Below are 25,480 nucleotides of genomic sequence, written 5' to 3' on the forward strand. Positions count from 1 at the left end.
CTACAACAGAGAGAGGAGACAGATCAAGTATTTAACATGACCATCTTCCCTAATACCTAGTCAGATGCTGTGACTCAGTACCTTAGCATTAGAGAAAGGCACTGCAAATTCAGCCAACATGGCCGGAATTGTTGTTAATCATGAGCATGACAAATTGCATCTCCCCTCTACCACCTGGTGCTGGAAAATGCTGCAGATGTGAAAACTCCCAAGTAAAAAAAAAAACCCTCACCAGCCACTTCAAAAATCACTGCACACTGAACTTCCACCTCTGGCTCTGTCCTCATCTGTTGCTGGAGCCACCTCCTGTCTCTCCCTCCCCTGTACAGACATCCCCAGCTGTCCTCACTTCTAAGTACTGCAGCAGCCTGGAACCCCTGCAGGAGGTTGTCTCACTCCTCTTTTGTGTTAAAAACTGATGCCTGCTCCATCATGTAAATACAGTGAAAGAACTACATATACGCATACATCAGGCACCTAGAACTTCAGCAATGCTCTGTATCAAAAAATTGTCACCAATACAGATACTTATTTGCAGTTGTAACTGTCTCTAGTTACTTCCACTGATACAGCATCTTCACTCCAACAGACTGATTTGCCCATGTTGGTGCTGAAAAACTATCCCTCCTGGGCTGCAGCTACCGAAGAGTTAGCTCAGAGTGCATCACATACACAAATCAGTTTAAAGCAAACCAGAATGCATTCAGGCAACAGAGCCTTTAACTTCCTACTAAAGCCTAACAAGAACAACCAATCAGATCCTGCTTATTTTTTTTTTCAGCACTGCATTTGCTCAGATTCTCTTCAAGTATAATTAAGAGACCCAGCAACTGGTATCAATTCAGTCTGCTTTGAAGAGTGACTGTACCATGCTGCCTCTCAGCCCCACGCAGTACATGCCCTGCAAACCTGGCTGCCACTTCTACACTAGAAATGCACAAAAAGAAAGGTATGCCACTTGGCTGGAGTCAGGCAAGGAAGACTGGGCTGAGAAGGAAGAGTTATAGAGAAACAGGAGAGCAGAACCTGGTGGACTTACAGCACAGAAAGGAACCTCAGCCAAATTTAACCCAGAAAGAAAGTGTCTCTGAATGATTGATTACTATTCAAGTCCTTAGATTACCTGGAAGATGTGAAGCCCATGAAAAAAGGAGTTCTTTATCAAGGATGAAAGGGCACTGTCACTTCCTAGTTACTCTTCCACTTGGCATAACAAATAAGAGTTATCAAGAGGTATGGGCAGAGAAAACAGTTCTCTCTCTACAAAGCTCAGTTCTTCCCCATAAGGCTAGGAGATGGCATTCCATCTCCTGCAAGGCATGCTCTGGGAGGTTTGTATGGACATGGGTGATGTCACGTCTAAGGAGAGTACACCAGTTCCCTGCTGTACTATTTTGGGATCCAGTTCAGTACAGGAAAAACACACCTAGATAAACAACTGTTAACAGCTTCAACCCCTCAGTGTTCCACCCGGTATTGACCTGGACCAGCTCTATTCACCTGCAAGCACATGACTGGCAATACCCACTACTGTATTAGTACACCTTTGTTACTGACAGGCAGTAAGAGAACTAAAACACTTTTGTTTGACTTGAAAACATTCTATTTAATTTATACAAATAACTACTAAATAGAAAAAGTAGGTTAAAACAAAATAGTTATTTTTCTGGCAGAGTTTAAATGCATATTATATAGCTTAGAAGAAATAAAATGCATTTTCCCCACAGCATTCATGACCTAAAATTCTAGTTAATTCCTCCATAGCTTTCCTTTTCTAGATCAGTAAGATACTAGACACAACGTCATGTGGGTAATGGCTATATATATGTTCCATATTTGAACTGAAAATATGTTACAGACCACACACCTACAAATGTGAAGCACTTAAAATGTGACTATCAAGTTGTAATATGATAATACAGAAAACAATTTATGTTTCAGGTTATACTGTGTTACAAAAACATCTGTGTAAGAAATCATGAAAGAGGCCACATAAAAATAAGCTTTAACTTTATGCACTTCTTTTACAGTTTAAAAAAACTGGCAAGTGCACTAGCAATAAATAATTTGCAAGTTTTGTATAAACGAGAAATTCCTAATGTTCAGCATTATTGTAAACATCAGTACACATGTAAAATGCAGCTAAAATCTGACAGTTACATTTTCAGTTTACCAAATTAATTTCCTATTATTCAGGCATCGATCAATGTAGTGTACAGCCAATCATATTTTTGGCAAGTCATGTCATTAAAATTAACAGTGACAGTGCAAGTAAGGAATGCAAAGAATTCCTAGTGCAATAAAGAAGAGAAGCACAGGCAATATTGCTGATTAAAATTTACCACTTCCATGTGTTTGCCCTGGGAGTGATTAGGAGAATTAAAAATAAAAAAAATAGAAAATAAAAAGGAAAAAAAAAAAAAGAAAAAAGAAAAGAGCTGTTCAAAGCCATTATTTAATGCCCTGATCTTGTCTTAGGATTTCTCTGTCTTCCTTCAGGCCACTACCTTTGCAACAGTACATCCAGCGTGAGTCCTTATAGCTTGACCATTTGTGAAATGCCCATTGCAGTCACTGAGCAAAGTTCATATGGTTCCGATGTCTCCCCCACAGATGGCTTGGTAAGAACTTCTGCCTCTATAAGTAGCCACATGGGGACCAATCGTATAAACTGTCTGTTCAGACTACTTCTGAACCAGACAAACGCCTTCCTATCAGGAGAGCACCACGAGAAGAAGGTCAACAGTCAGCTTTCAGTTTATCTAAGGAATTATCAATTTTGGTCAAAGTCTTTTTTATTCGCAGGGCTGTTAGTCTCGCTGATGGATTTTGATACCAGCATTCTTTCATCAACTTGGCAAGAGATGTTAATGTCTGGGAAGAATAAAAAACACACAACACAAAACACATATTAAGTCCACAAATAACAAGCCAAGAAACCACTAGACTGAGTTTTATTGCCTTATTAATACTCAATTTTCAGGATGTATGGAGAGTTTATAGGTGTTGAAAAACCCCAAGTTTGATAACTCAGTTAAACCCAGAGAATAACTAGACAATGGGCTGGCTGGAGTAACAAGCTAGCATAATTTTAAACAATGGAGTTTTGTTTTTTTCCTAATTGAGAAAACACTCCACAGAATCTCTTTTCAATGAAACTGTCTCCAGCAAGATTGACGAAGGAAGCCAAACATGGTACAGATTTCATCATGCTTGTACAACTTCAAATGGCTGTGATTCACAGCCGGCTGGTGCAGCCAGCTCTACAACCAAAACCATATAGCTGGGACATCTCCTCCTAGTTGGCCCTAGCCAGCCATGCAGATTCAACCTGACCTCCACAGCTTCAGTAATAAGGAACAAGAACTGGTCAACCTGGAGAGTCCAGTGCTGATGAAGAAAAACTTCAGCAGTAGCCTTTCAAAAAGGACAACAATCCCTTATCCTGTAGGCAGGAGAGAGACTGAAATTCTGTTCTGAATCTGCATGCTTATAAAAGCCACAGAAAGTTCTACACAGGCTACCTTTCCCTTAAAAAAAAAAAAAAAAAAACAAACCAACAACCCTTTGAGAGAAAACAACAACATACAAAGAGCAGCTTCAAAATAGTTATTGTTAAATCATGCTTCTAAAAGGGTGATCTGTGAATAGCTCAGGCTCCACAGTCACAGGTTTGCTCACTACTTCAACTAAATTTGCTCTTCCTGCTCCAACATAAAGGTCCATGCCAGCATGCTCCTGCAATCTGTACAGGTAATGTTCCCGACAAGTAGCACAGAGACCATTTCAATTTCAAGTGATAACTGAAAATAACTTTCATGACTTTATTTCAAAAGAAGAAAGGTCAGCTTGTATCTTTGCAAACCACCCACAGGCACACCCACTTACAGGGTCTGAGAACCATCTGTTGGGAATGTTTGGCCTTTGCTGATCTACACAGACCACTTTTCTCATGTCTTCAAAACTGGGATCATTTGGAACCAAGTCATAAAATGGTGGTTTGTAGTCTTCCACAATACCTGGTGAGACACAAACAAGAGGCATTATTTAATGACTGTCAGTGAAACAGCATTTCTGCACAAAGAGAGAACGCATGACCTAGCTGTCTAAAAAGCAGAAAAGTCTTTGAAAAGTTAACACCACTGTGTCAAACTGCCATTAAACAACAAAATAGCACTGGAACAGGAACAGCTTTTTCTACCTAAAATGTTAATTAATAGTCTCCTATTACAGCCCCACAAAGAACTACATCCATTTTACAGATGCTTGAGGAGGAATAAATTCACTTCCCAAAAGTGCATCTTTTATAATGCACAGGGGTTTACTGACTACCATAAAACTGTGATTTCTACTAGCAAATGCAAAAGAAAATTAAGGTCTGCATTGTGGTTTTTAACAGGCTCACCACATACTTTGCATAGTTTTATGATTCCTGAAAGCGTCCAATAAGCATGTCAGCATCTACAGACCCTCACACTGGTGCTTCAAATAGTTTCTTTCTTGTTATAAATAGTAAAATACCGAGGGTAATTGGCACCACATGCCATCACAAAGCCAAACACCTGAGAGCCTGTAGCACCCAGTGTCTGAATGTATGTTCTAGGATTCTGCATTGAAAACTGAGTATGTACGTGTGCTCTCACAATTTGCCAGCCGGCCTACATCAAACTGGCAGGATGAAAAGCCTTTTTCCTACTAACACATGTGTGCATTGCTGCTGTTTCATAAGTTTTGCATATCAAACACTTTTGGCTTTACACTCCTGCTTCCTCCCAGAACACAGAATAACGTTTATTGTGAGAACTCAAGAGCACAAAAAACCTCTTGCATATCCACACTGTCCATGCCTCCATTTCAAATATAGTAGTGGCCTTATACAAGTCAAATGCAGAACTCCAGAGCTACATCATACAGCTCTGAAAATACTTCCACGGTCATTAGGATGTTACAGATGAGCTTTATCACTAGAAGAGTCTGCTCTAAATTACTGTTTTCATGGGGTCTTTCCAAAGTATAGGGTACATAACTGGCTGTTACAGATAAGACACACAGTAGTAAGAAAGAAATGAGGTGGGTCTAACCTTTACTCCAACAGAGCCATTCTAGTTCTACCATTCTCTGTTCTACTACAGCCAAACATCACAGCCCCCAAGGGACCACTGCTGGCTCCACCAGCAGCCTGCCAGCAGCATCAGCAAGCCACTGTGACCTCTAGCCCACACTGCCCCTCCCACAAAGCCAGCACTGAACTGTGACACGCTTCTCTTGCTCACATCCTGGAAAGCCAGCCACTTGCTACAAGGGATGTCCTAGTCCCTTCAGCACAACTTCTAGCGTGCTGCTTTCTGGACAGCTTTAAGATGACTTCTGCCATTTATAATACATTGCATCTCCTGCAGTTGCTGCCTTTTTGCTACTCAAACTAGAACTTGCACATACATCCATATTTTCTTCACCTTTATTCCTCATTCCTTTGGCGTCAAGTCATCCTATGCATGCACAAATGTAACTGTTGGAGCAAGGCAAGATCTACACAAGCACCCAAGCAACAGACACATCCTTGCTCACGTAATGATGATCACACATCAAGGGTGGCTTTGTGCAGTAACCATCTTTCAGCTTCTAGGGTCACTATTAATATCCCAATACTGACAACAATAGTGAAGATTCACAAGGAACAGAACCGTAAGTGCCTGGGCATCATCCTCATCTCTAAATTGGAGAGACATCAATTTGATGGGTGGACAACTCAGAGGATAAAGAACTGGCTGGATGGCCGCACACAAAGAGTTGTGGTCAATGGCTCGATGTCTAGCCGGAGACCAGCAACGAGTGGTGTCCCTCAGGGATCGGTGTTGGGACCAGTCTTGCTCAACATCTTTGTCAGTGACATAGACAGTGGGGTTGAGTGCACCCTCAGCAAGTTTGCCGATGACACCAAGCTGTGCGGTTCAGTTGATATGCCGCCAGAGGGAAGGGATGCCATCCAGAGGGACCTCAACACGCTTGTGAGGTGGGCTGATGCCAACCTTATGAAGTTTATGCTAAGTGCAAGGTCCTACACCTGGGTTGGAGCAATCCCACCTATAGGTTGGGCAGAGAAGAGATTCAGAGCAGCCCTGCAGAGAAGGACTTGGGAGCGTTCGCAGATGAGAAAATGAACATGAGCTGGCAGCGTGCGCTTACAGTCCAGAAAGCCAACCGTATCCTAGGCTGCATCAAAAGGATCGTGACCAGCAGGTTGAAGGAGGTGATCCTGCCCCTCTGCTCTGCTCTCGTATGACCTCACTTGGAGTATTGTGTGCAGTTCTGGTGTCCTCAACATAAAAAGGACATGGAACTGTTGGAACAAGTCCAGAGGAGGGTCACAAGGATGATTAGGGGACTGGAGCACCTCTCATATGAAGACAGGCTGAGAAAGTTGGGGCTGTTCAGCCCGGAGAAGAGAAGGCTGCGTGGAGACCTCATAGCAGCCTTCCAGTATCTGAAGGGGGGCTATAGGGATGCTAGGGATGGACTCTTCATTAGAGACTGTAGTGACAAGACAAGGGGTAATGGGTTAAAACTTAAACAGGGGAAGTTTATATTGGATATAAGGAAGAAATTCTTTACTGTGAGGGTGGTGAGGCACTGGAATGGGTTGCCCAGGGAGGTTGTGAATGCTCCATCCTTGGCGGTGTTCAAGACTTGGATGTGTTCAAGGTCGGATGAGGCCTTGGGTGGCATGGTTTAGTGTGAGGTGTCCCTGCCCATGGCAGTGGGGTTGTAACTAGATGATCTTAAGGTTCTTTCCAACCCTAACTATTCTATAATTCTATGATGCACGGCACTGTGCACTAGGAAGGGAGCACGCTTGAAAAGCAGCAAACAACCACTCTGCAAGAAACAATCACTGGTCTATTTAAAGAGAGTAAAATACTGATTTGGGGCTTTAAACTGCATTTCTATGTACAAAGAGAAATTCTGACTGGCTCTTGCTACAGCACAAAGACAATAGACAAATACTCTTGGTTGTGGTAAAGGAGTTTCCTATCACATTTTCCTCCTTATACTAAGCCACAACAGAAAAATACTGAGAACCACCAAGTCACCTTGAAGACCATTAGATAAGTGTAAAAAAAAATTAAAATATTTAAAATTAAAAATCTTAAAATAAACATTTTTAAAACTTTTAAAATATTTCTATTTATTTTTAGTATCAGACTTATTAGTCAGATTACACTTCACAGTCTCCACAAACTGAAGTATTAACTCAGGCCTACTTTCTGGAACAGACTTTGCATCTCCACCCAGTAAATGAGATGTGAAGAGTGTCCATCAGTATGGAATAGCAGCATATACGCTAACAAGTGCCTCTAGCCCACCTAAGGCACACCCTAGCATGCTACCTTGACCTCAGCATGCTCAGTCCTGGTGCCAAAGTCTTACTACAAACCAAACAGGGTCATCTGAGCAACCACCTGATGAAGTAATGATTTCCACAAAGCTAAACACTCAGATTTGAGAGAAAACGTTTGCTCCATTTCAAACCAGTGCAAGGAAGTGTAATTGCCTATGGAAAAGCCAGAAATATGGAGCAACTGGAAAGAAGTATTGTGGAATTAGTATCACCATCACGTTAAATTTAAGACTCTAGTGGCACAACAAATGTTATTACATCTCTGTATTACTTCTTCCATTGTGGCACTGAGCTCAGCCTGAACAAAATTACTGAAGCATTTATCTATCATCTCTGGTAGGTCTGCAGTCCATACTGACTGTCACACCATCCTGGCAAAACTGCCAGCGTGTAATGTAAGCTCGCTAGTTTAAAAGTAGCTCAGGTAAATTGTCTGTGAACTGCAGTTACTGCAGCCATACATAGAGAAACTTCAGCACAGGAATATTTAGATTACAGCTACTGTTTCATAGAATTTTCATTTCAAGAGGTAACTAGGTAAGACTGTATTTTTAGATATGTTGCACAGAGTATACACATGCACACATAAGTACAAAAAAAGGGAACAAGACATCTAATACTCCACAAAGGATTACCAGCCTCCAAAACAGTGTGGCTTGACAGATTACAGATCAACTACTCAAAATTCAAGACTGGCAATGAAAACAAACTTATCAAAAGCTTACGTGTGAAGTTTTGTCATCTTGTAGGCCAACTGCAATGTTCAAACAGACAACACTCTACACAGTGCCTATGTGCAAGCACTTATCTCTGGTAAACACTGCTGGTCCCAACACATGGAAGAAGTTTATAGAGATTTTATGATCTAAAATTTTCAATGTAACTATTTGGTATGAGTTATTTCTCATCATGATTTAGAACACCACAAAGGACAGATCTTTCTTCTCTCATACCAACAACTTCAACAGAGGCAGCAAGGCATCAGGAATTACCATACTTCAGAAGTCCAGTATTTTACTGTGTATCCCATGCATTTTGGTAGCTGATGCTTTGCTGTGAATTACCATTTACTTAACTCCTTCTAAAAACAAGTAAAGGAGTCCCAAATACTTACCATTGCTAACCATGCGTCTAGCTACTTCCCAAAGAACTAGCCCAAAAGCCCAGATATCAACCCTTTTATATGAGTCAAAGCAGTCTGCCTGGATAGTTTCATCCAAGACTTCTGGAGCCATGTAGCGTTTGGTACCCACACGGGGATTGTTCCCCACATCCAACTGATTCGTGCTTTGGGAGTGCATAACTGCAAGGCCTGAAGGAAAGGAAAATAAAAATCCTCTGTTAAACTCGCTTTAAAACTATAGCAGAATACATTTAAAATTACATGTGAACTGTGAGACCCATCAGACGGATTCTTAGAAAGAGCTGAGAAACCAACTGACCAAAGACCAACTGGGTCAGCTCCAAACTAGCTATCTAAAACAGCCACTGTGTCCACAGACTTAGACCAATTATCTCCTCAGGGATTACCATTAAGCATTTTATTGCACTGTTGCAAAATGTTGTCATTAAGTGTTCTGCAGCCACTGGATGTCACCAGCGCTCTAGGCACGTATACACAGAAGGCCAAGCATCTGTTACTTAGGAGAAAACAATTTGACACGGCATTCAGATTTATTTATAGAACTTTTGGGTAGGTGGATATATCTGAACTGCGGGGAAAAGAAGAAAAACACCACATGATGGATATACACAAGTTAAAAAAAATAAAGCTGGAAAATGAAAAAACACCGTATTTGCAGTAGCTTCAAAAAAATAAACATCCTCAAGCTGATCTAAAATGAGTCTGTCAAAACCACTCTACCTGGTTTCTACTAATTACTAAACATTTAAGCAAAGAACATTATGTGAGGGACTAAATTACTGTAAATTTGGAAACACACAGAGTACTCATTTTGCCATGGTAAACAGAGAGCACTGCAAATTGAACAGCAGCAGGTGCATGACATAACTAAGCAATAGAATGGACAACACAAATGCTCCCTAATTTCCTCAGGAAATCTTGTAAGAAGAACATATACCATTTACATTTAACATGAGTTTATTTTAGATCAGACTTAAAAACCTTATTAGCTCTGTCCCACAAAAAGTTAACCTATCACCAGGTCATTAACAATTTTTTTTCCTCCTGAAGAACAGTCTGAACTTCAACGTAACAAAAATTTGGAAAACTTTGCTACAATTTAAATGCACTTCAAGTAATTTCAAGCTACTAAGAAAACGCTTACGGCACTTCTAGGACAATACCATCTACTAACCCCATGACTACTGAGAAGATAACTTGCAAAGTTTGCTCTTCAGATAAAAATATGTTTTGTCATATATATATACTCACAGGACATTTATGCACATTTGTACATACATGCTTATTTATATTTATATTAAGTTATACAATATGTATGCATTGCAATATTTTTCTGGGGAAAAAACAAACCAAAACAAAAAAGTCAAGAAAAAAACCTGGCACACTGGAAACAAAGGTTAAAAACAAATTTCCTGGCAAACTCTGAGGACATCAAGACTTTAGAGAACACTTTCATAAAAATCGTAATAGTCCATCCAAATTGGGCAAACTAGATTCAATAGATTGACAGGTCAAAGGTCTACAGCTGAGGGATGCAAGTCAGCATCCTGTACACTGCAAATTGAGAAAGTGTTGCAATAAGGTCAGGGGACAACCATGTTGTAATCAGGGTCTCATCATGGGGCATCTGGGCTGTTTACAGAAGTCAGGAAACAGATATTGCACTGCTTCAGTTGCTTTTCACCTCAGGAGATCTCAATGCATATTTAACTTAAGTCTGCATAAGTCCTTGTCAGAGAAACTCTTTAAGATTCTACTTCTTCAAAAAAAGAAAAAGCCTTGACGGGCATACAAACTGATGAAACACACTGGTTTTCAAGACAAAAAAAATCCTCTTTAGTATACTGGAGTATCTGCTAAAAACAAAAAACCCAAAAATTTAGCTAAAATAATAAAACCAATGTTTTGTTATCATTCTTTGTACCTTTCTAACCAGGCATTCACTACTCTACATGGAGGGGCAAGGGGATGGAAGGAGTTAAGAGGAGGGCTAGGGTTTTTCTTCTTTTTGTACAAACGTTACTCTGCTGTTCTATAAAGTTGCCCAACTAAGACCTATTACCATGCATGCAAATTGCTTTAGGAGAGCAGAACTTCTCCACAGTGCTGAAAGATTGAGGCAAGATTAACATCCATCCTTGGACTTTATCACACAGTTTCTGCTTAGCTAGAACATATTTGAAAAGGCCAATTTTGTAACTGTGACTCCAGATACCCAGGTTGCCGGTCAAGATACTGGTTTCCAGGATGCCTGGTGAATGATGAGCGGCCAATTCACAAAGCTCTCGCACTTGCTGCCAGCCCTTAGGACTAGGACTGAATGGCAACAAACACCCAGGCTGCCGGCAAAACAGACGAGATCACATCAAAGCTATTTTTTAACTCTCTGCTTTGAGAACTGACATCTGTTCTTCACAGGTATGCTGCAAGTCCAGAACCTGGTGTGACCCACAGAACCCAAGCCCAGCTCATGTCTGGGCAGTCAGTGAATCTTCCCATCTGCTTATACTTAACCAGTCTCTAAGTGCCATTTTTCTTGTATCATGAATGTGTTGAAACAGAGGAGATAAGTTTAAAACAAAAAAGCCAAAAAAAAAAAACCCAAACACCACCACCCCCAAAAAACCAAACACACAAAAAACCGCCCAAAACAACAAAAAAACCAACAAAACAAAACAAACAAATAAAAAAACACCAAAAAACCCCCACAAAGCTATACAGGAAAGAAAAGACAGCATAAATATATGCCAGAAGGCAACAAAATCTCTGGTAACTCTCCTTTACAGATAGCGAACAAACGTGTCAGATACATACCTAAGGATTTCAAATTAAAAAAAGCTATTGCACCACCATAAAAACCTAAGAAATGTTTATTGCTGCTCCCAGAAAATCTCAACTATCTGAAGCCTCTAGATAAATAATGAAGATTTCACTTTATAGTGTGATGTCAATCAACACCAGTGTATGCTGCCCCTCCCCTCAGTGTTAGCTACGAATTTATTTAAAAACCAGTCTCTGAAGTTTGATATTTTCATTTTTTACCATTTCCCCTGCAAATTTAGACTGGCCCAGGTGTGTGGCTTTCATGTATTCCCTGTGTCTCTCATGTCCGTCAGGCAAAAGCGATAAGAACTGAGCAGCAGAATTACTGGAAAAAAAAAATTCTATCCCCCAATACACTTTTTGTCTAGCCAATGACTCCCCAGTGCTATTTTTCACTTTCTCTCTGCAACCGCACACTGGTTCTCAACATTCTATCACCTTAAAGTCTACAACGTGGTCATGGAGAACTCGATTTTGGGCTTGCTGAATTATCTGGTGAAAGACTCGAGCAAGCTGTACGGATCTACAGAGCTTGGGACAGTGAGCACATTGTTCTGAGACTGCAAGTGGAAGGACCTTTATTAATTCAGAAATGAGCTGCAGCCTAGTAATTGCTACACTCTGGGATCTGTGAATGGAATTTAACATCAGAAACCCAAGGAAATACCAGCTCTGCTCCCATCCACAGAAGTCATGCCGGGGCTCCTCAGCAATGGAGCAGGATTTCCAAGCTGTAAGTGCCATCTAGTGGCCGCCACAAACCTTCAGGGTAATCCCACATCATGGAAAGGTTACATTAAGGTTTACTTTAAGACTTTTGCAGTTGGAGTTATCCAATATATTTGATTCCTGCAGGAATGCACTGAGTATATTCACGTTTAAATGAACTCACCTAAATCTGCTATGCAGCACTGTCCATTTTTCTTAACGAGGATATTTTTGCTTTTCAAGTCCCGGTGAGAAATGGCAGGCTTCCCCTGGGTTCCAAATATCTCTATGTGCAAATGTGCAAGACCACTAGCTATGGATAGTACTATACGTAGGCAGCTGACAGTGTCCAGGGTAGTGAGCTGCAGGTAGTCATACAGAGACCCCATTTCATGGTAGTGGGTAATTAGCCACAACTGGGTACTAGAGTTTCTGGAAGTCATATCAGATGCAATGAAACCTACAGAGAGGAAGAAAAAAGGAGAAACAACAAAATAAAATGTCAGAGCTCCTTCAAGACTCCTCAAGAAAAGAATCAATGCTACTAGGCCCCTCTTGCAATTTAAAACTCTGTTTATTTAAAACTTTTCCATAATTGCACTGAGAACAGACTGCAGGTATTACAGTGATGAAAAAGGAGCCGACGTATTCTGGAACTCTAACTCAAGTCTGTTCACAAGAATGTTCTTTTTAAGGACTTGGGGGTGGGGAAGTTTCCAGTTAAACAAAAAGAACACCAGGCTGCAGCACATCTGCCGCTATCCAGTCAACAGGAAAGAAGCAATACCTCAAACAGGTAAGTCATAAGAAATGTAAGAAATTATTTCTATTTTTAAGGACAAGCAGCTAGTGCAGGCTGCTGAGAAGAAGGTTAAATGCACACTGTATCCCAATAAACAGACACCACATGCTGTGCCAGCTTCACATTCACAACCAAGGTAAGCCTACTCAGCACTTTCAACAACTGACCTCAACATGTCACAAGCTTGCTGTCCCGCATGGAACGTCACACCCTTCTGACCAAATACAGGTTAAAATAACCATATCCCACCATACCAACAACTTGCTCTCCAATGATCTCCAATTGCTTAAAAGGCTGTAGAGAGATTGCTGCAGCCTAATAAATCAGACCCATGGGACTGCTCTAAACTGCTGTGGGCTCCAAATGTCCGATCACCTTAACCTTTCACCAGCTCACGTGGGAACCACAGGATATAAAAAGTGGCAAATGGCAAAGGACAGTGTAACAGCCCCAGAAGATTAGCATAGCAAAAAAACAAAGAAGACCAATTATTCTACTTCAAATACTTCAACTGGTGTGCAACTGACTTCCATGGTAAAATAAGGCAAAGCACTTTAAGCACAACAACTGTAATTCACACTGATTTTCTACAAAGGAACATAAAAATTTCTCTATGTAACTCATGAACCTCAAGAACTGCTTTCAAGAAAGTGATGTCTTAAAAACGAACCCAAAATTCAGGAGTAGCTCCCTTTCTGTTGCACAGTAAATTCAACCTCAACAGGCTGAGGCTAAATTGACCTCAACAGCTTTAGCTGGGAAGCAACAAAAGTTTTGTTCCCAAGTTAGAAGAACAAATGATGTTTATTAAAAGCCCACATATGACATTTGTCAGAAAGAACACCCACTACTTTCTCTCCTGATGTCAGATTACTGCAACAATGTGACACTTCTGTAATCTGTGATATTGTTTAATACTGCATCCAAAAAAATTCCATAAAATAGCTGACAAATTTGACAGTTATCAAGAAAGACTAAACACAGACAGAGGAACATGAGAAATGTGTAATGTAATTTCAGCCAAGTTACTTTCTCTCTCGGGAAGTAAAGTTTCGTAATTCACATTTCAGGAGGCCACCAAATTATTTTTGTAGTAACAAAGGAACTGCTTCAGGAAACATTAGACAAATGTCTAGGCAGGGTGAGCTATAGAGCCAAGGAATATTCTCTGACAAGAAACAAGAATAAGTAGTCAAAGTAAAACTGATTGAAGACAGACAGATTGTGGGTGAGGTAATGTCAGCACTCAGAAAATATGCTGCTGCTTTTATCTGTAAAGGTGGCACACCAGTGAAAGGTCATGTCTGCTAGGAATCAGAAGGGCTGCTTAGACTTCAGCCATGGCTCACAATACAAAAAAGCCATTTGCTAAGTTTTTAGAACAGAGCACACAAGGTACAAGGGACACAGAACATTCAAAATCATTGAACCTCTGTATTACAAGGAAATGAGATACATCATAAAGGGGCAACTCCAGTTGAAGTTTAAACGCCAAGGGAGCTTAGTTTGACCCTGAGCAGAACAGTTACACAGAAGAAAATAACAAATTCCTACTGCAATTTATTCAGGCACAAGGAAAAGTATTCTAACATTTAAATCTCACTGTGAAGTCCTCTCCACTTTTTCTCCCTTCATTTCTTCCAGGTAAGCTGAAGTTAGAAGAATACAAGATCCACTACATCTTCTACACCTAACACATCATGCAAAACACTTTTGTCATTTGGCTGTCCTGCAGAGCAGCTGCAAGTGTGAGTTCCTAGCACACAGGTCTACGGCACCTCCATCCTTTACAAGCTACCTGGCAAAAGTGCAGTACTTTGCAAGCAAACTGTTCCGTTAACTCACCTTTACACCAGGACACATGAATATGGTTGTCCTACTTACCTAAAATATTTTCATGCCGCAGCAATACAGTGTTGTACAATTCAGTTTCCCTGAACCAGGATTTTTCATCCCTAGAAGAGAAGATCTTCACAGCAACATTTTCTCCTTGCCACTGACCCCTCCAAACTTCTCCATAACGGCCCTTACCTGGTGAGGCAAATCACAGTAAAAGTTGTCAACTAACAATCTTCAAAATGTTAGGACAGGGTTAGCTAATAGAATGGAAATAACAGTTATGGCCCAAATATCACACTGCTGTAGCTGGATCACCCCTGCATACCACTCTACAGTCAGGCTGTGCTCCACTGTCCCTTAATTTTTCCTGTTTGTTTCAATTGCAAGCTCTGAGTATGGACCTCTGCTCCTTTCACGTTGGAACAGTACCCAGAGGGTTTGTATTGGGCAGGTGTAATCATTCAACTACTGCCTCTGCAGCTTAAGAAACTTAGGCAGCATACTACAGGGCCGGTGTGAATAAAGATTTAAATAAACAAAACAAAAACCAAACAAAGCAAACTAAAAAACCCCAACAAAAAATAAAAAAAAAAACTCAACAAAACAAAAAAAACCCAAAAAATGATAAAGGGATTAAAAAAAAAAAAAAAAACCAACCCAAAAAGCAAAACAAAACCACACACAAACCCAACACATCCACAACAAAACCCAAACAAAAAACATCAATAACAAAAAAAAGTGACACACACAAAAACCCCACACCCACCTCTGTTCTGTGGAGATCAGGACACACTGGCTTGGCATGCCAGGCTTTTTACCCAAACAGCTTAGAAGAAATGTATGAAATTATCAAGTACCCAACAGCAAAGTAATGTCCTGGACAAGGCACACCAGAAAAGTTCTGGTCATTGCCATTTTCATCACAGCCTGAGCACAACAGCCTTGTTGTGCTAGATTGGACAACAATAAGAACCTGAGTTCTGCCCTTTCATTACTCTGCCGTTCAGTGTTCTTCAGAGGCATGTAGTATGAAAAAGCACCAGGTACAATCAAGTGGGGAGAGATTCCCAACACTGATGTCTCAATGCCACCAACCCGGCAGATACTTCCTGCATAAGTGCTTTCATCTAGTCTGCTATACTGGCTCAAACACATGGTCTCTGGGAATAGTGCTAGTCTGGGTTAACTTGTGAGCAGGCACAATTCCAGGGACTCACGCTGATTTACACACATATACACACACGAAAAGATGTCTCTATTGCAGGTGAAATCATCATGCATACCATGTTCTACAGTTTTGGATGAAAAGAAACTGCAGAGGATGTACATTTGGATTTAATGCAAGTGTGAGCATTTGTGCCTACTCAAAACTTACTATAAGCTGAAAGCAAAGAAACTGGTAAAGTGTAGGCCCAGTCCCTATAGCTTCACACATTCATCTGTTTTAGCTGGGCTGGATTTAGCACCCTGATGAATTAAAACTTCTAGTAACTTACAGGAAGGTGTTAAACTCATTCTGAGTTCAAATCACTGAATAAGCAATATAAAATATATTTATAAACAGGCTGGTTTTCCTACTAGGATCAATCATTATCAAACCTTCCTCACCTCTTAAGTTCCAGTACAGCATCTCATCTCAATGTCACTGCCCCAGTATAACTTTGACCCAAATGCTTCCTAAAATGACTATACTAAAATTTAACATTATTTAATTAATAATATATATATGCTGAAGAAAAATCTAATGAATCCTTAAAATTAACACTAAAAGTCCTACAAAAAACCTGAAGACTGAGAAGAGTTTTAGGACAGAATTACCAGAGATATTTTCTCTTTAAGGGGCAAAAGAGCAGCAACAGTATATCCTTGCCTGCAAGGTGCCCCAAAGTAACACTGCAGACCAAGGGAACTGTATGTTCCCATTCTAATAGCACAAAGTCAGTTGTGGGATTTTTGTTTGGTTGGGTTTTGGGGGGTTTTTTTAGGTGGTTAGGTGGTTGGTGGTGTTGGTGTGGGTTTTTTTGTTTTAAAACTCCACATCAGCTTGATGCTTCAACTCAAGATCTCTAATCCAAGTGATCCTTTTCTAACTCTAAATCTAACCGAGCACTAGTTAATGAACATGTTTGTTTCACAGTTAGACAGTTTCAAACTTCAAATTGAGTCTGCTTTTTCATTTAGCTTACAAAATACCCAAACAAGCCTAGATTGTATTTCCTAAAATCACTTTACTAAACAAAACTTTAATTTTTCAACTGTAAAGCACAGATGACATTTGAACCTTTCTTCTGCATAGATCTGAGACGAATTTTTCACTTCACTTTCTAAAACCAAATATGTTCCTTCAGCTGAAGCCTGAAGTTCTGTATATTATATAAGCAACTGACAAAAAACAATTCATCAGGATGGAGATAAAGCCTTCTCTCTGCATTGTTGCCAAGACTGGGCACTAAATGCAAACAAGAATTGTACTCACCTACACACTCTACGAGTGTGATCTGGCGAGCCACTGTTCTTTGCACCAAGAAAGGAAGTCCAGAACCACTTCCAGATGTGCAGGAATGATCCAACAAATCCTGTTTAAAAGGAAAAGCAGAAGATTACAACCTATGAGAAACTGTAACTCCCCCCAACTCCCACCCCGTTTAAATACACAAAAGTACACCACTTCACAGGACAGGTTAAGTTGAAGCCCATTTGTATCTCAATGGCTCTGGCAATGCCATTTGGTCAATCAAGAGTCAAGACGTTGTTGCCATCATCATACAGATGGACACAAAATGCTCTTCACAAGATCTTACCACTCCAGACAACACCCCATGCCTAGAAGAGACTGCTAGGGGAACAGTAACTTCAGCATAATCACTTTCTCTTGGAAGTTTTATAAACAACACAACAAATCAAGGAACAGCAAACAAATCAAGCATTCTCAGATTTCTTATTCTGTCTCTATCTTATATTTGGCATTGCAGTATCATTTCATTTACTAAATAATTGTTAAATAAATTACAATAAAATTACTGTCTGTGAACCTGGAAGCTCACACACAACCAACCAGCTATCCTCTGTGGTGAAATTCCACTCTGTTCCAGCACTTGGCTCTCTTACTTCACTTATGCTCTCCCAGGTCTGTGTCACCTATTTCAAATAGCTTAGTAACAACATTTTATTGCAAGACAGAAAACTACAGGAAAAATCTGAGCCACCTCAAAAATAAACTTGCTTTCTCTGACTTCTATGTCCAAAATCTTCATCCCTATACAGTTAAGAAAAACTGCAGCTGCATTTGAACATTCCCTCAGACTTTTTCCATTCTTCCAGACACCTGCAGTTTCCTCCTACAAAAGAAGACTAGGAGGGCACAGCAACACAAATGTGTTTTCACTAATTAGAGCTAAGGTCATGTCCCAGCCCCACCAAACTGTGGTATAGAATACTCTCAAGATCTATTTTACAAATCCTTATGAATAAACATATATTAAAAAGAGACATTCAGAACTGAACTTTAATTACTATAAACAGACTCTAGAAACAGCCACTGCTGCAAGATTTTAACTCAAACTGTAAGACAAAGCCAACATATTCCTGCAATACAACTTGCTTTTTCAGCATCTTTTTAATCCAGATTGTGTGGCCTGCACACAATCTGTGCTCAGCTGGCCATTTTTTCTGAAGCAATACAGGGAGGAGAGTCAGTTTTGTTGAAAAAACCCACAGATGGGTGTCTTTCAGGTCTGTATAAGCCAAGCAGAGAGGTGACAGCCCGCAGCTCCCATCACTTTGTTAGTTTTCAAACCATTTTCAGTTATAAATAACTGTATCAAACTTTAAAAGCTTAGGCCAAAACTTCTCATGACTTATCTACCACAGAATGGCTTTTTTGTTTTCTTTTCCTGAGGGACTGTGCATCTAGCATGGTTCAGCCACCAGAGGGGAGGAGGCTTAGTGCAAATTATTGGGATGTTGTCTTTTAAAGAAGTTGTGATTTGTAGCAGAGACTTAAGATTTATCAGAGAACCCCCTGGGTGCTAGACACGCTTGTGGCCGTTCCTCTTAGGGCTCTCAGCCTTCAGCCACTTCAAACGTTTGTGGTTTAAAACATCTGTTGATAGGCATGTGAGTCTGCTCCCCCATGAATGCTGCTTGGAGCTCTGCATGGAGTCAAGGCACAATTCCTCCCCATGCCAAGGCTGAAGGAGAACTTGTAGATGGGGAGTAACAGTTTTCTATCATCTCAATTTTCTGTGAAATGCATGTGAAATGACTGTAACTAAAGCATGCATCTCTCTTCCCCTCTCTGGGGGTGTAGCTTCTGTAGCTATCGCTTTTTTCCATACTGCAGAGGATGCATCTACTTACTACTCTGTGTCTGCAAATCTTAACCTGTCAGATTGCCTCCATAACAGTGAAGTTAGGGAAGGAAGCTTATAACAAACTGAGCATTGTCTTTTAAAGAAGTCCTAGGTTTGGGCAGTAAATCAGCAGTTTGCCAGCGGCTTCCACTGTCAAAAGCAGAGTGGGGCACACAGTACCAAGGCAGCGAGGATTGCTGCAGCAGCTTTCCTCCTGCTCTGCTACAGCCAAAGCTCCCCTTTGCAGGGCTGTGTAGTTCTGTAAAACCATGATCAGACTCAAAAGGAGGGTGGAAAGGGGTGCCTAGGAAGTGGGGTGGCCTGAGCTTCTGTGCTAGCTCACCCGCAGTTTCAGCCCTTCCAGAACAGATTGCTGTTGGGGTGCTGGCCTGCCCCATCTGCTGGAGTATGCTTCATGGGGGTTCAGTGGAAGAGCATAGCAGCAAACCAAGCCTCCAGCCCTAGTGACCTTGATGTGCCATTAAAACTTGAGGGAAAACGTATCCAGATTAATGGACTCACATGCCTATCAACAGATGTTTTAAACCACAAGTGTTTGAAGTGGCTGAAGGCTGAGAGCCCTAAGAGGAACGGCCACAAGCATGTCTAGCACCCAGGGGTTCTCTGATAAATCTTAAGTCTCTGCTACAAATCACAACTTCTTTAAAAGACAACATCCCAATAATTTGCATTAAGCCTCCTCCCCTCTGGTGGCTGAACCATGCTAGATGCACAGTCCCTCAGGAAAAGAAAACAAAAAAGCCATTCTGTGGTAGATAAGTCATGGGAAGTTTTGGCCTAAGCTTTTAAAGTTTGGTACAGTTATTTATAACTGAAAATGGTTTGAAAACGGACAAGGTGATAGATTTACCTGTATCACCTACACTAAACGTCATTGATACTCTACAAGATTTTCTGTAACAAGTCTTTTTTGGAAGCTTTTATCTGTTTATGGTATGTTTAGTGCATGGAAACCAGATTTCAAACGGTAAGCTTATTAAAAAAAAAACCAACAAAACAAAAAAAAAAAAAAAAAAAAAAAAAAAAAAATCCCCAAAAACTGAGATTCTAATTGAATGTTAGGATCCTCTTAGACTTTTAAAGTACTAATAGCCAGCTGCTTTTATAGCTGGGACTTCCACACTACTTTCAAAGCATTAACTACCATCTCACTGGAGGGTTTTTTTTGTTTTACAAAGGAAAATGGGATTAAAAAAAAAAAAAGCATAAGCATAATCAACTTCCTAGTATTTCCAGCAAACTGTACAACTGGGCTTTACCCAGATGAAATCTTTCTTCTAACAACTTTTTAATGAGTGCTCATGAAAACAATAATCTAAGAATGCCAGGAGACTGCTATTTTGCTTTTTAATGCAAACTGAAAGCTAATTTTCCTTCCTGCCTGCATGAGAGGCAAAAAAACCCCACCATAAACTTATCTGCAATGGCTGTAAAAACAAGATTTAAAGAGGCCACAGTCCTTTCCATTCCCCATTAGGAAGCCTGGTGATTTAAGCATTTGCTACACTATGGAGACTAATCCTAAATGTAAACTGATCTAACATGTAACAAACCCAGCCATTTAAACCACACAATGGAAAAGAAAAATCTGGAATTTAAAGACCACTTACTGTTTAGATTAACTTTTAGAAAAAAAAAAAACTATCTTTTTTTTTTCCTCTTTCACATCACCAGCACTCAAGAGGTACACCAGAGGCACACTGATCATAAAGCTAAGAACGTCTGACAGCTGAACACAAACCAGCAGACCAAGCCTTTACAGTTAGCAACTTCTCCACTTTTTTTTTAAAAGAATTTTGATTTATTCTTCTCAGGTTTTATCACTGTTAAGTGACATTAAATGACTGGATGTGCAAAACATTTACAAATGGAATGGAAATGGTCTTGCATTGATAAGAGATAAGAGCTGGAAGCCAGTGCTTAAAGACAGATAAACAGTTGCACACATTCCTAATTCATGGTGAACACATCAAAACTGGCTGGTTTTGAACAGTAATGCAGAATCAGGCCATTTGGGTTAATTAAAGAAACCCAAAAGCATTGAAAAAAAGATTACTAAGTATAGTTTATGTAGGCCCAAGCTGGAGCAATCCAGCAGGGCAGCAATAGACAGCTGCTGCAGTTTGTACCACGGCTGATCCTGCAGTTCCATGAAGTGGCTGGACACATTAAGCTCAGAGGAAGGCAATTTCCCTTGCTCTATCTTACTAAGGAAGCTACCATTTAGAAGTCAAAACTCTTACCAGAATGACCACCCTGAAGTCCCTCTGGATCAGTATCTTGTCTCTGACTATACCCAAACCCCACACTCTTTATTAGCGTATTACCAGTGGAGCAAACTGGAGTACCAGACATAGGAATATTAGATAAATGGAACTAAATAAGGGCACTAGGATATTACACTATTGGGATACTAAAGGTGGAGTGAATTAGAAGCAAATATGGGAACACTTTCACATACAGGATACTGTCATCTAATGCTCTTCCAGTCTCCAAGCACACTGAGCTCAGGAACTTCCTTAGCTGGATTTTTTTTTTTTTAACGTGTTTAGCAGACAGCCTTTTCATCCTGTTGCTCTTTGAATGTATACAAACCTACAGCAGCTAGAAAAATCGTCAGGCAAGGAGTTCCACTGGTTGAATTACCCCTGTGTTAAGAACCTTGCTCTTGCATGCTAATTTTAATGCCTTCCCGTTACCATATTGAAGGCGGCAAACAAGCTGATTTCTATCCATCCTCTCCTATCCCTTCCCATGCTGTGCATCTCCATCATACCCCACACCTCCTTAAGATAACCAAGCTCTTCTTCCTGACTGAAGAACTGGTTTACTTGTTCCCTACACAAGCTGTTTCAAAAATGCATACTGGGGAATCCAGATCACTGTAAGTCTGATTACTCAGTTTTAACTTATTCCTCCTTAAAAAAGGGATTTTCCCTGCCTCAGCCATCTCAAACCCTGAAAACTTACTTGTCAGGACATACTGTCTTGCGAATGAAAGGTTTTTCCACGTGACCCCTGCAGCACTTATTCACAGCAGTATTTTACAGAAGCATCACTGCCTCAAAACAAAAAGATGCAAGAAAGTTTACAAGCTGCCTAAAATACTTCACTTTCTTGAGCAGTCCCATGGATCTTTCTTTTTATAAATTCCCATAGCTGGGCCTGCAAAGCAGTTGTCAACTTTCAGGTTAAGAGGTGCAACCATTTTCTGGAATATTTTTCGGACACAGTCAAAATTGCTTCCCTAGTTGAGGGTAACCAACACTTTCTTCTAAGGAAGATACTGAAGGCAATTCTACACTTAAAGAAATATCTGTTTCAGTTTCTTCCTCCTACAGAGAAAAACACAGTCCAAAACACAGACAGAAAATACCCAGATGATGCATTTAGTAACATACAAAAAATACTTGGGGTTTCGACCATTTTTCTTTAGCCATTTAGACATTGCTTCTACAAACAGTTTGACTACAGTTTATAGCAATTCTGCAAGTCAAAGGAGCTCTATTTGCAAAAGCTATCTTTGGATAAATTTCATTTAAAATATGCCTTCACGAGCATAGGAATGTCACCACAGAAGTCCTGGTCCTAAGTGGCATCCCTGCCAGCAAAAGATCCTGTTATTGACATGGCCATATCTGGAGGGTACTAGAGGGGAGCTGAGAAGTGAAGGAAGCTCACACAAATTTTCACCATGCACACAGGTTACTTACTGCTAATGTGCTGTCTCCAACATTTGATGCAATGAGTCCCTCAATTGTGCCATATTCTGCATCCCTAGAATTGAGCCTTTCCATATGGTTTTTCTGTATTCTCCGGAAGACGAGCACAGCTACTGCTGAAAAAACTATCAACACTATCACAGGAGCCAGTATAACGATGATTAGTGTTTCCATGCTGTAACCTGCAGCTTCACCTTGAAAGGTTTGCCCTTGGAAAAGAGAGAGAAGGGGAAAAGGGCAGTGGGTGAGGATAAGAGAGGAAAAAAAAAAATAATAAATTTATGTATTTCCAGAGAAAGTCTTTAAAAGAAGTAGCACTGACACCAACATTTAATTTGATAGCCATCTAGTCTCAAAGAGAGGCCATGATGCAGCCAGGGCTACAAGTGTGCACAGACACAGAGAATACTACCGCAACTCCCTGACTGCAGAGCAGTCAGAACAACCCAGACACTTCAGAACACTCACAGGCAGTAACTCAATCCTGACTGCAGACTCTAACCACTGTCGTTCATCCAGCTGTACAGACCAACATGTGGACATCTGACGTGTGTGTGCCAGTGAACCACAGGGTGGGGAACAAAGTTGAAAGGGCCTTACTGCATTGATTAAAGCCTTACTTTGGCTAGTGCTGAAACCATCTCACTCACATCACACAAAAGCAAAACTTTTTTTCTTTCTCAAAATTCACTATTAATAAGCCCTCACCTTTAGAAGAAGGCAACTGTGCAGTGATATTCATGTTGCACAGGTACCCTTGGCAGCACTCCACAGCTTGGTCAGGAGACGGCGGTGTTTTGCACGTCATTTTCCCTTGTTCATAGACTTGGAAGCAGCCTTTCTGGTAAACCTTAGCACCATCATTAATGCTCAGGGAAGCAAAACATTGCTGGCCTTGGCATCGATCTCCATTCCCACAGGACATGCCTTCACACACACATTCATAGGGTTCATCTGTAAAAGGGAAGAGTTGAGGAAAAAACACTATTGTATTCTTAATCGCTTCAGTTATATGGAGATAATGAAATCATTAGACAATAAACCCCTCTGTTTAAGGGAAGAAATATTACTTGCAGCTAAGTGCTGAAAAAACACCCAAGTAGGAGCTAACGATACTTATTTAGCCATTGTAGTAGGGTAAAGATACGAGCTTGCACCAAAGAAATACCAGTGCTATCTGCCCACTCCAAGCACTCAAATTCTGGAGTGTAGTGACATTTTACATGACCTTTTTCTCACATATGCTACTGCAGGTACGCAACATGAGAGAGTTATCTACACAGGGGTGCTCAGCAGAGGAAAAATCCCCTAACAAACAACACAAATTCAAAACAGATATGCTAAACCACATTAACTATTTCCACATAAAAACATACCCAAGCATTTCAGCAATTATTTTAATCAAATTAAGGCCATTTAAATTTGCAGTGGACATACCTACAAAGGATTTAGTGGGTTTAACTACCCTGCTTGAAAAAATAAATCTGGCCCTACTTTCCCAGGAAGACAAGTCTTTGGGGAGTATCTTGGGAGTCTGAGTAACCATAGAGATAAAAAGGCAAGCAGCAGCACACACTAGCAGCAGGTACACCACCTCCCTTCCAATGCCAGATGCTTCAGCTAAATAAAAGGACAAAATTTTAAGAGAATGTATAGGGTAGGATTCTAAAATTTTAAGTATCCTCAGCAAAGTGCCTGGAGATGGCTAGCTGGGAGAAACCTGCTTTCCCTGTGCCACTTTCAAGAACAGCACCTGCCTTTAAAAATGCATCACTGGATCACTCCAGTTCATGCAGGAGAGGACACCACCCTCAGCAAGCTAATGGAGAATGCTGGGAGCTCTTCTGTTTCCTGGAAAATGCAGGTACCCGCAGTGGTGAACAGCCACACGCACTCACACAGAAGGCTAAGGCAATGGAAAAAGTCCTGTCACACACACCCTGTGTGACACACACACTTATGGCAACTTAACTTATATTTTACATTCTTCTTTTCAGTTCTAACACACAAGAAAAATTTCCAGCCACACAAACAGTGGATGCTCTTAAAACAGGAACTAAGCATACTACATGTTGGACTTTTTCAAGCCTATCATTAGAGTTTGTGCACTGGGAATATAAGTCAGTTTGTTTCCTGCTTTGTTTTCTTCCTCTTCTTCCACAATGAACAAATACAAATTTTCATTTTTAAACTACTAACAAAAAATTGGGGAAAGGATCCTGAAATCGAACAGTGTCACACTGATTTCAAGTACTGGAATGCACTGCACCAGTAACTTCAGTAATTTTGTGGAACTTAAAGAAAAAAATATGCCAAACATTTCTACCACCAAAATATGTTCCTTCTCCTCCCACAACAGCAGCAATAAAACACAGCCGGTATTGTAACACACAAGCCCTTAATCTTGGTCCATCTGGCTGCAACTGCCACCAGCATTCAATGCCAAGACCCTATTTCCTCCTGAGGCATGGTCACAACTGCCTGAGAGGACAAAGACCTATGCCTTCAGCAAGGACAGCCTTCCCCAGACAGCCCTTTAGCAACGAGGATTTTGGTACTTCCCAGAGAGTGGGACATTTCTGTTGTCACTGACAAAACACCGGCCTGCAGGACAGACCTAAGGAAGTTCACATGCTGCAGTAACATAATTTTAGCTATTAACTGACAGCA

At 40.6% G+C, this 25,480-nt stretch overlaps 1 protein-coding gene across 5 annotated transcripts in view; it reads right to left on the reverse strand.

Moving 5' to 3' along the window:
• Positions 1-2,369: 2,369 nt before the first annotated feature.
• The window catches only part of ACVR1 (activin A receptor type 1), a 65,220-nt gene continuing 42,109 nt past the window's right edge, over positions 2,370-25,480 (reverse strand). For 4 of the 5 annotated variants that reach the window (XM_080620261.1, XM_080620263.1, XM_080620259.1 and 1 more), the window contains 8 exons: positions 23,519-23,764; positions 22,802-23,019; positions 17,192-17,291; positions 14,761-14,907; positions 12,259-12,534; positions 8,514-8,711; positions 3,889-4,019; positions 2,370-2,874 (listed from right to left, as the gene is read on the reverse strand). In XM_080620261.1, the coding sequence (XP_080476387.1) occupies positions 2,740-2,874; positions 3,889-4,019; positions 8,514-8,711; positions 12,259-12,534; positions 14,761-14,907; positions 17,192-17,291; positions 22,802-23,019; positions 23,519-23,764 (1,451 nt within the window). In that variant the 3' untranslated portion in view covers positions 2,370-2,739. The remainder of the gene's footprint in view (positions 2,875-3,888; positions 4,020-8,513; positions 8,712-12,258; positions 12,535-14,760; positions 14,908-17,191; positions 17,292-22,801; positions 23,020-23,518; positions 23,765-25,480) is intronic. The other variant, XM_080620260.1, reaches the window with a different exon arrangement.

The sequence above is a fragment of the Psittacula echo genome, assembly GCF_963264785.1.
Source record: "Psittacula echo genome assembly, chromosome: 6".
NCBI lineage: Eukaryota > Metazoa > Chordata > Aves > Psittaciformes > Psittacidae > Psittacula > Psittacula echo.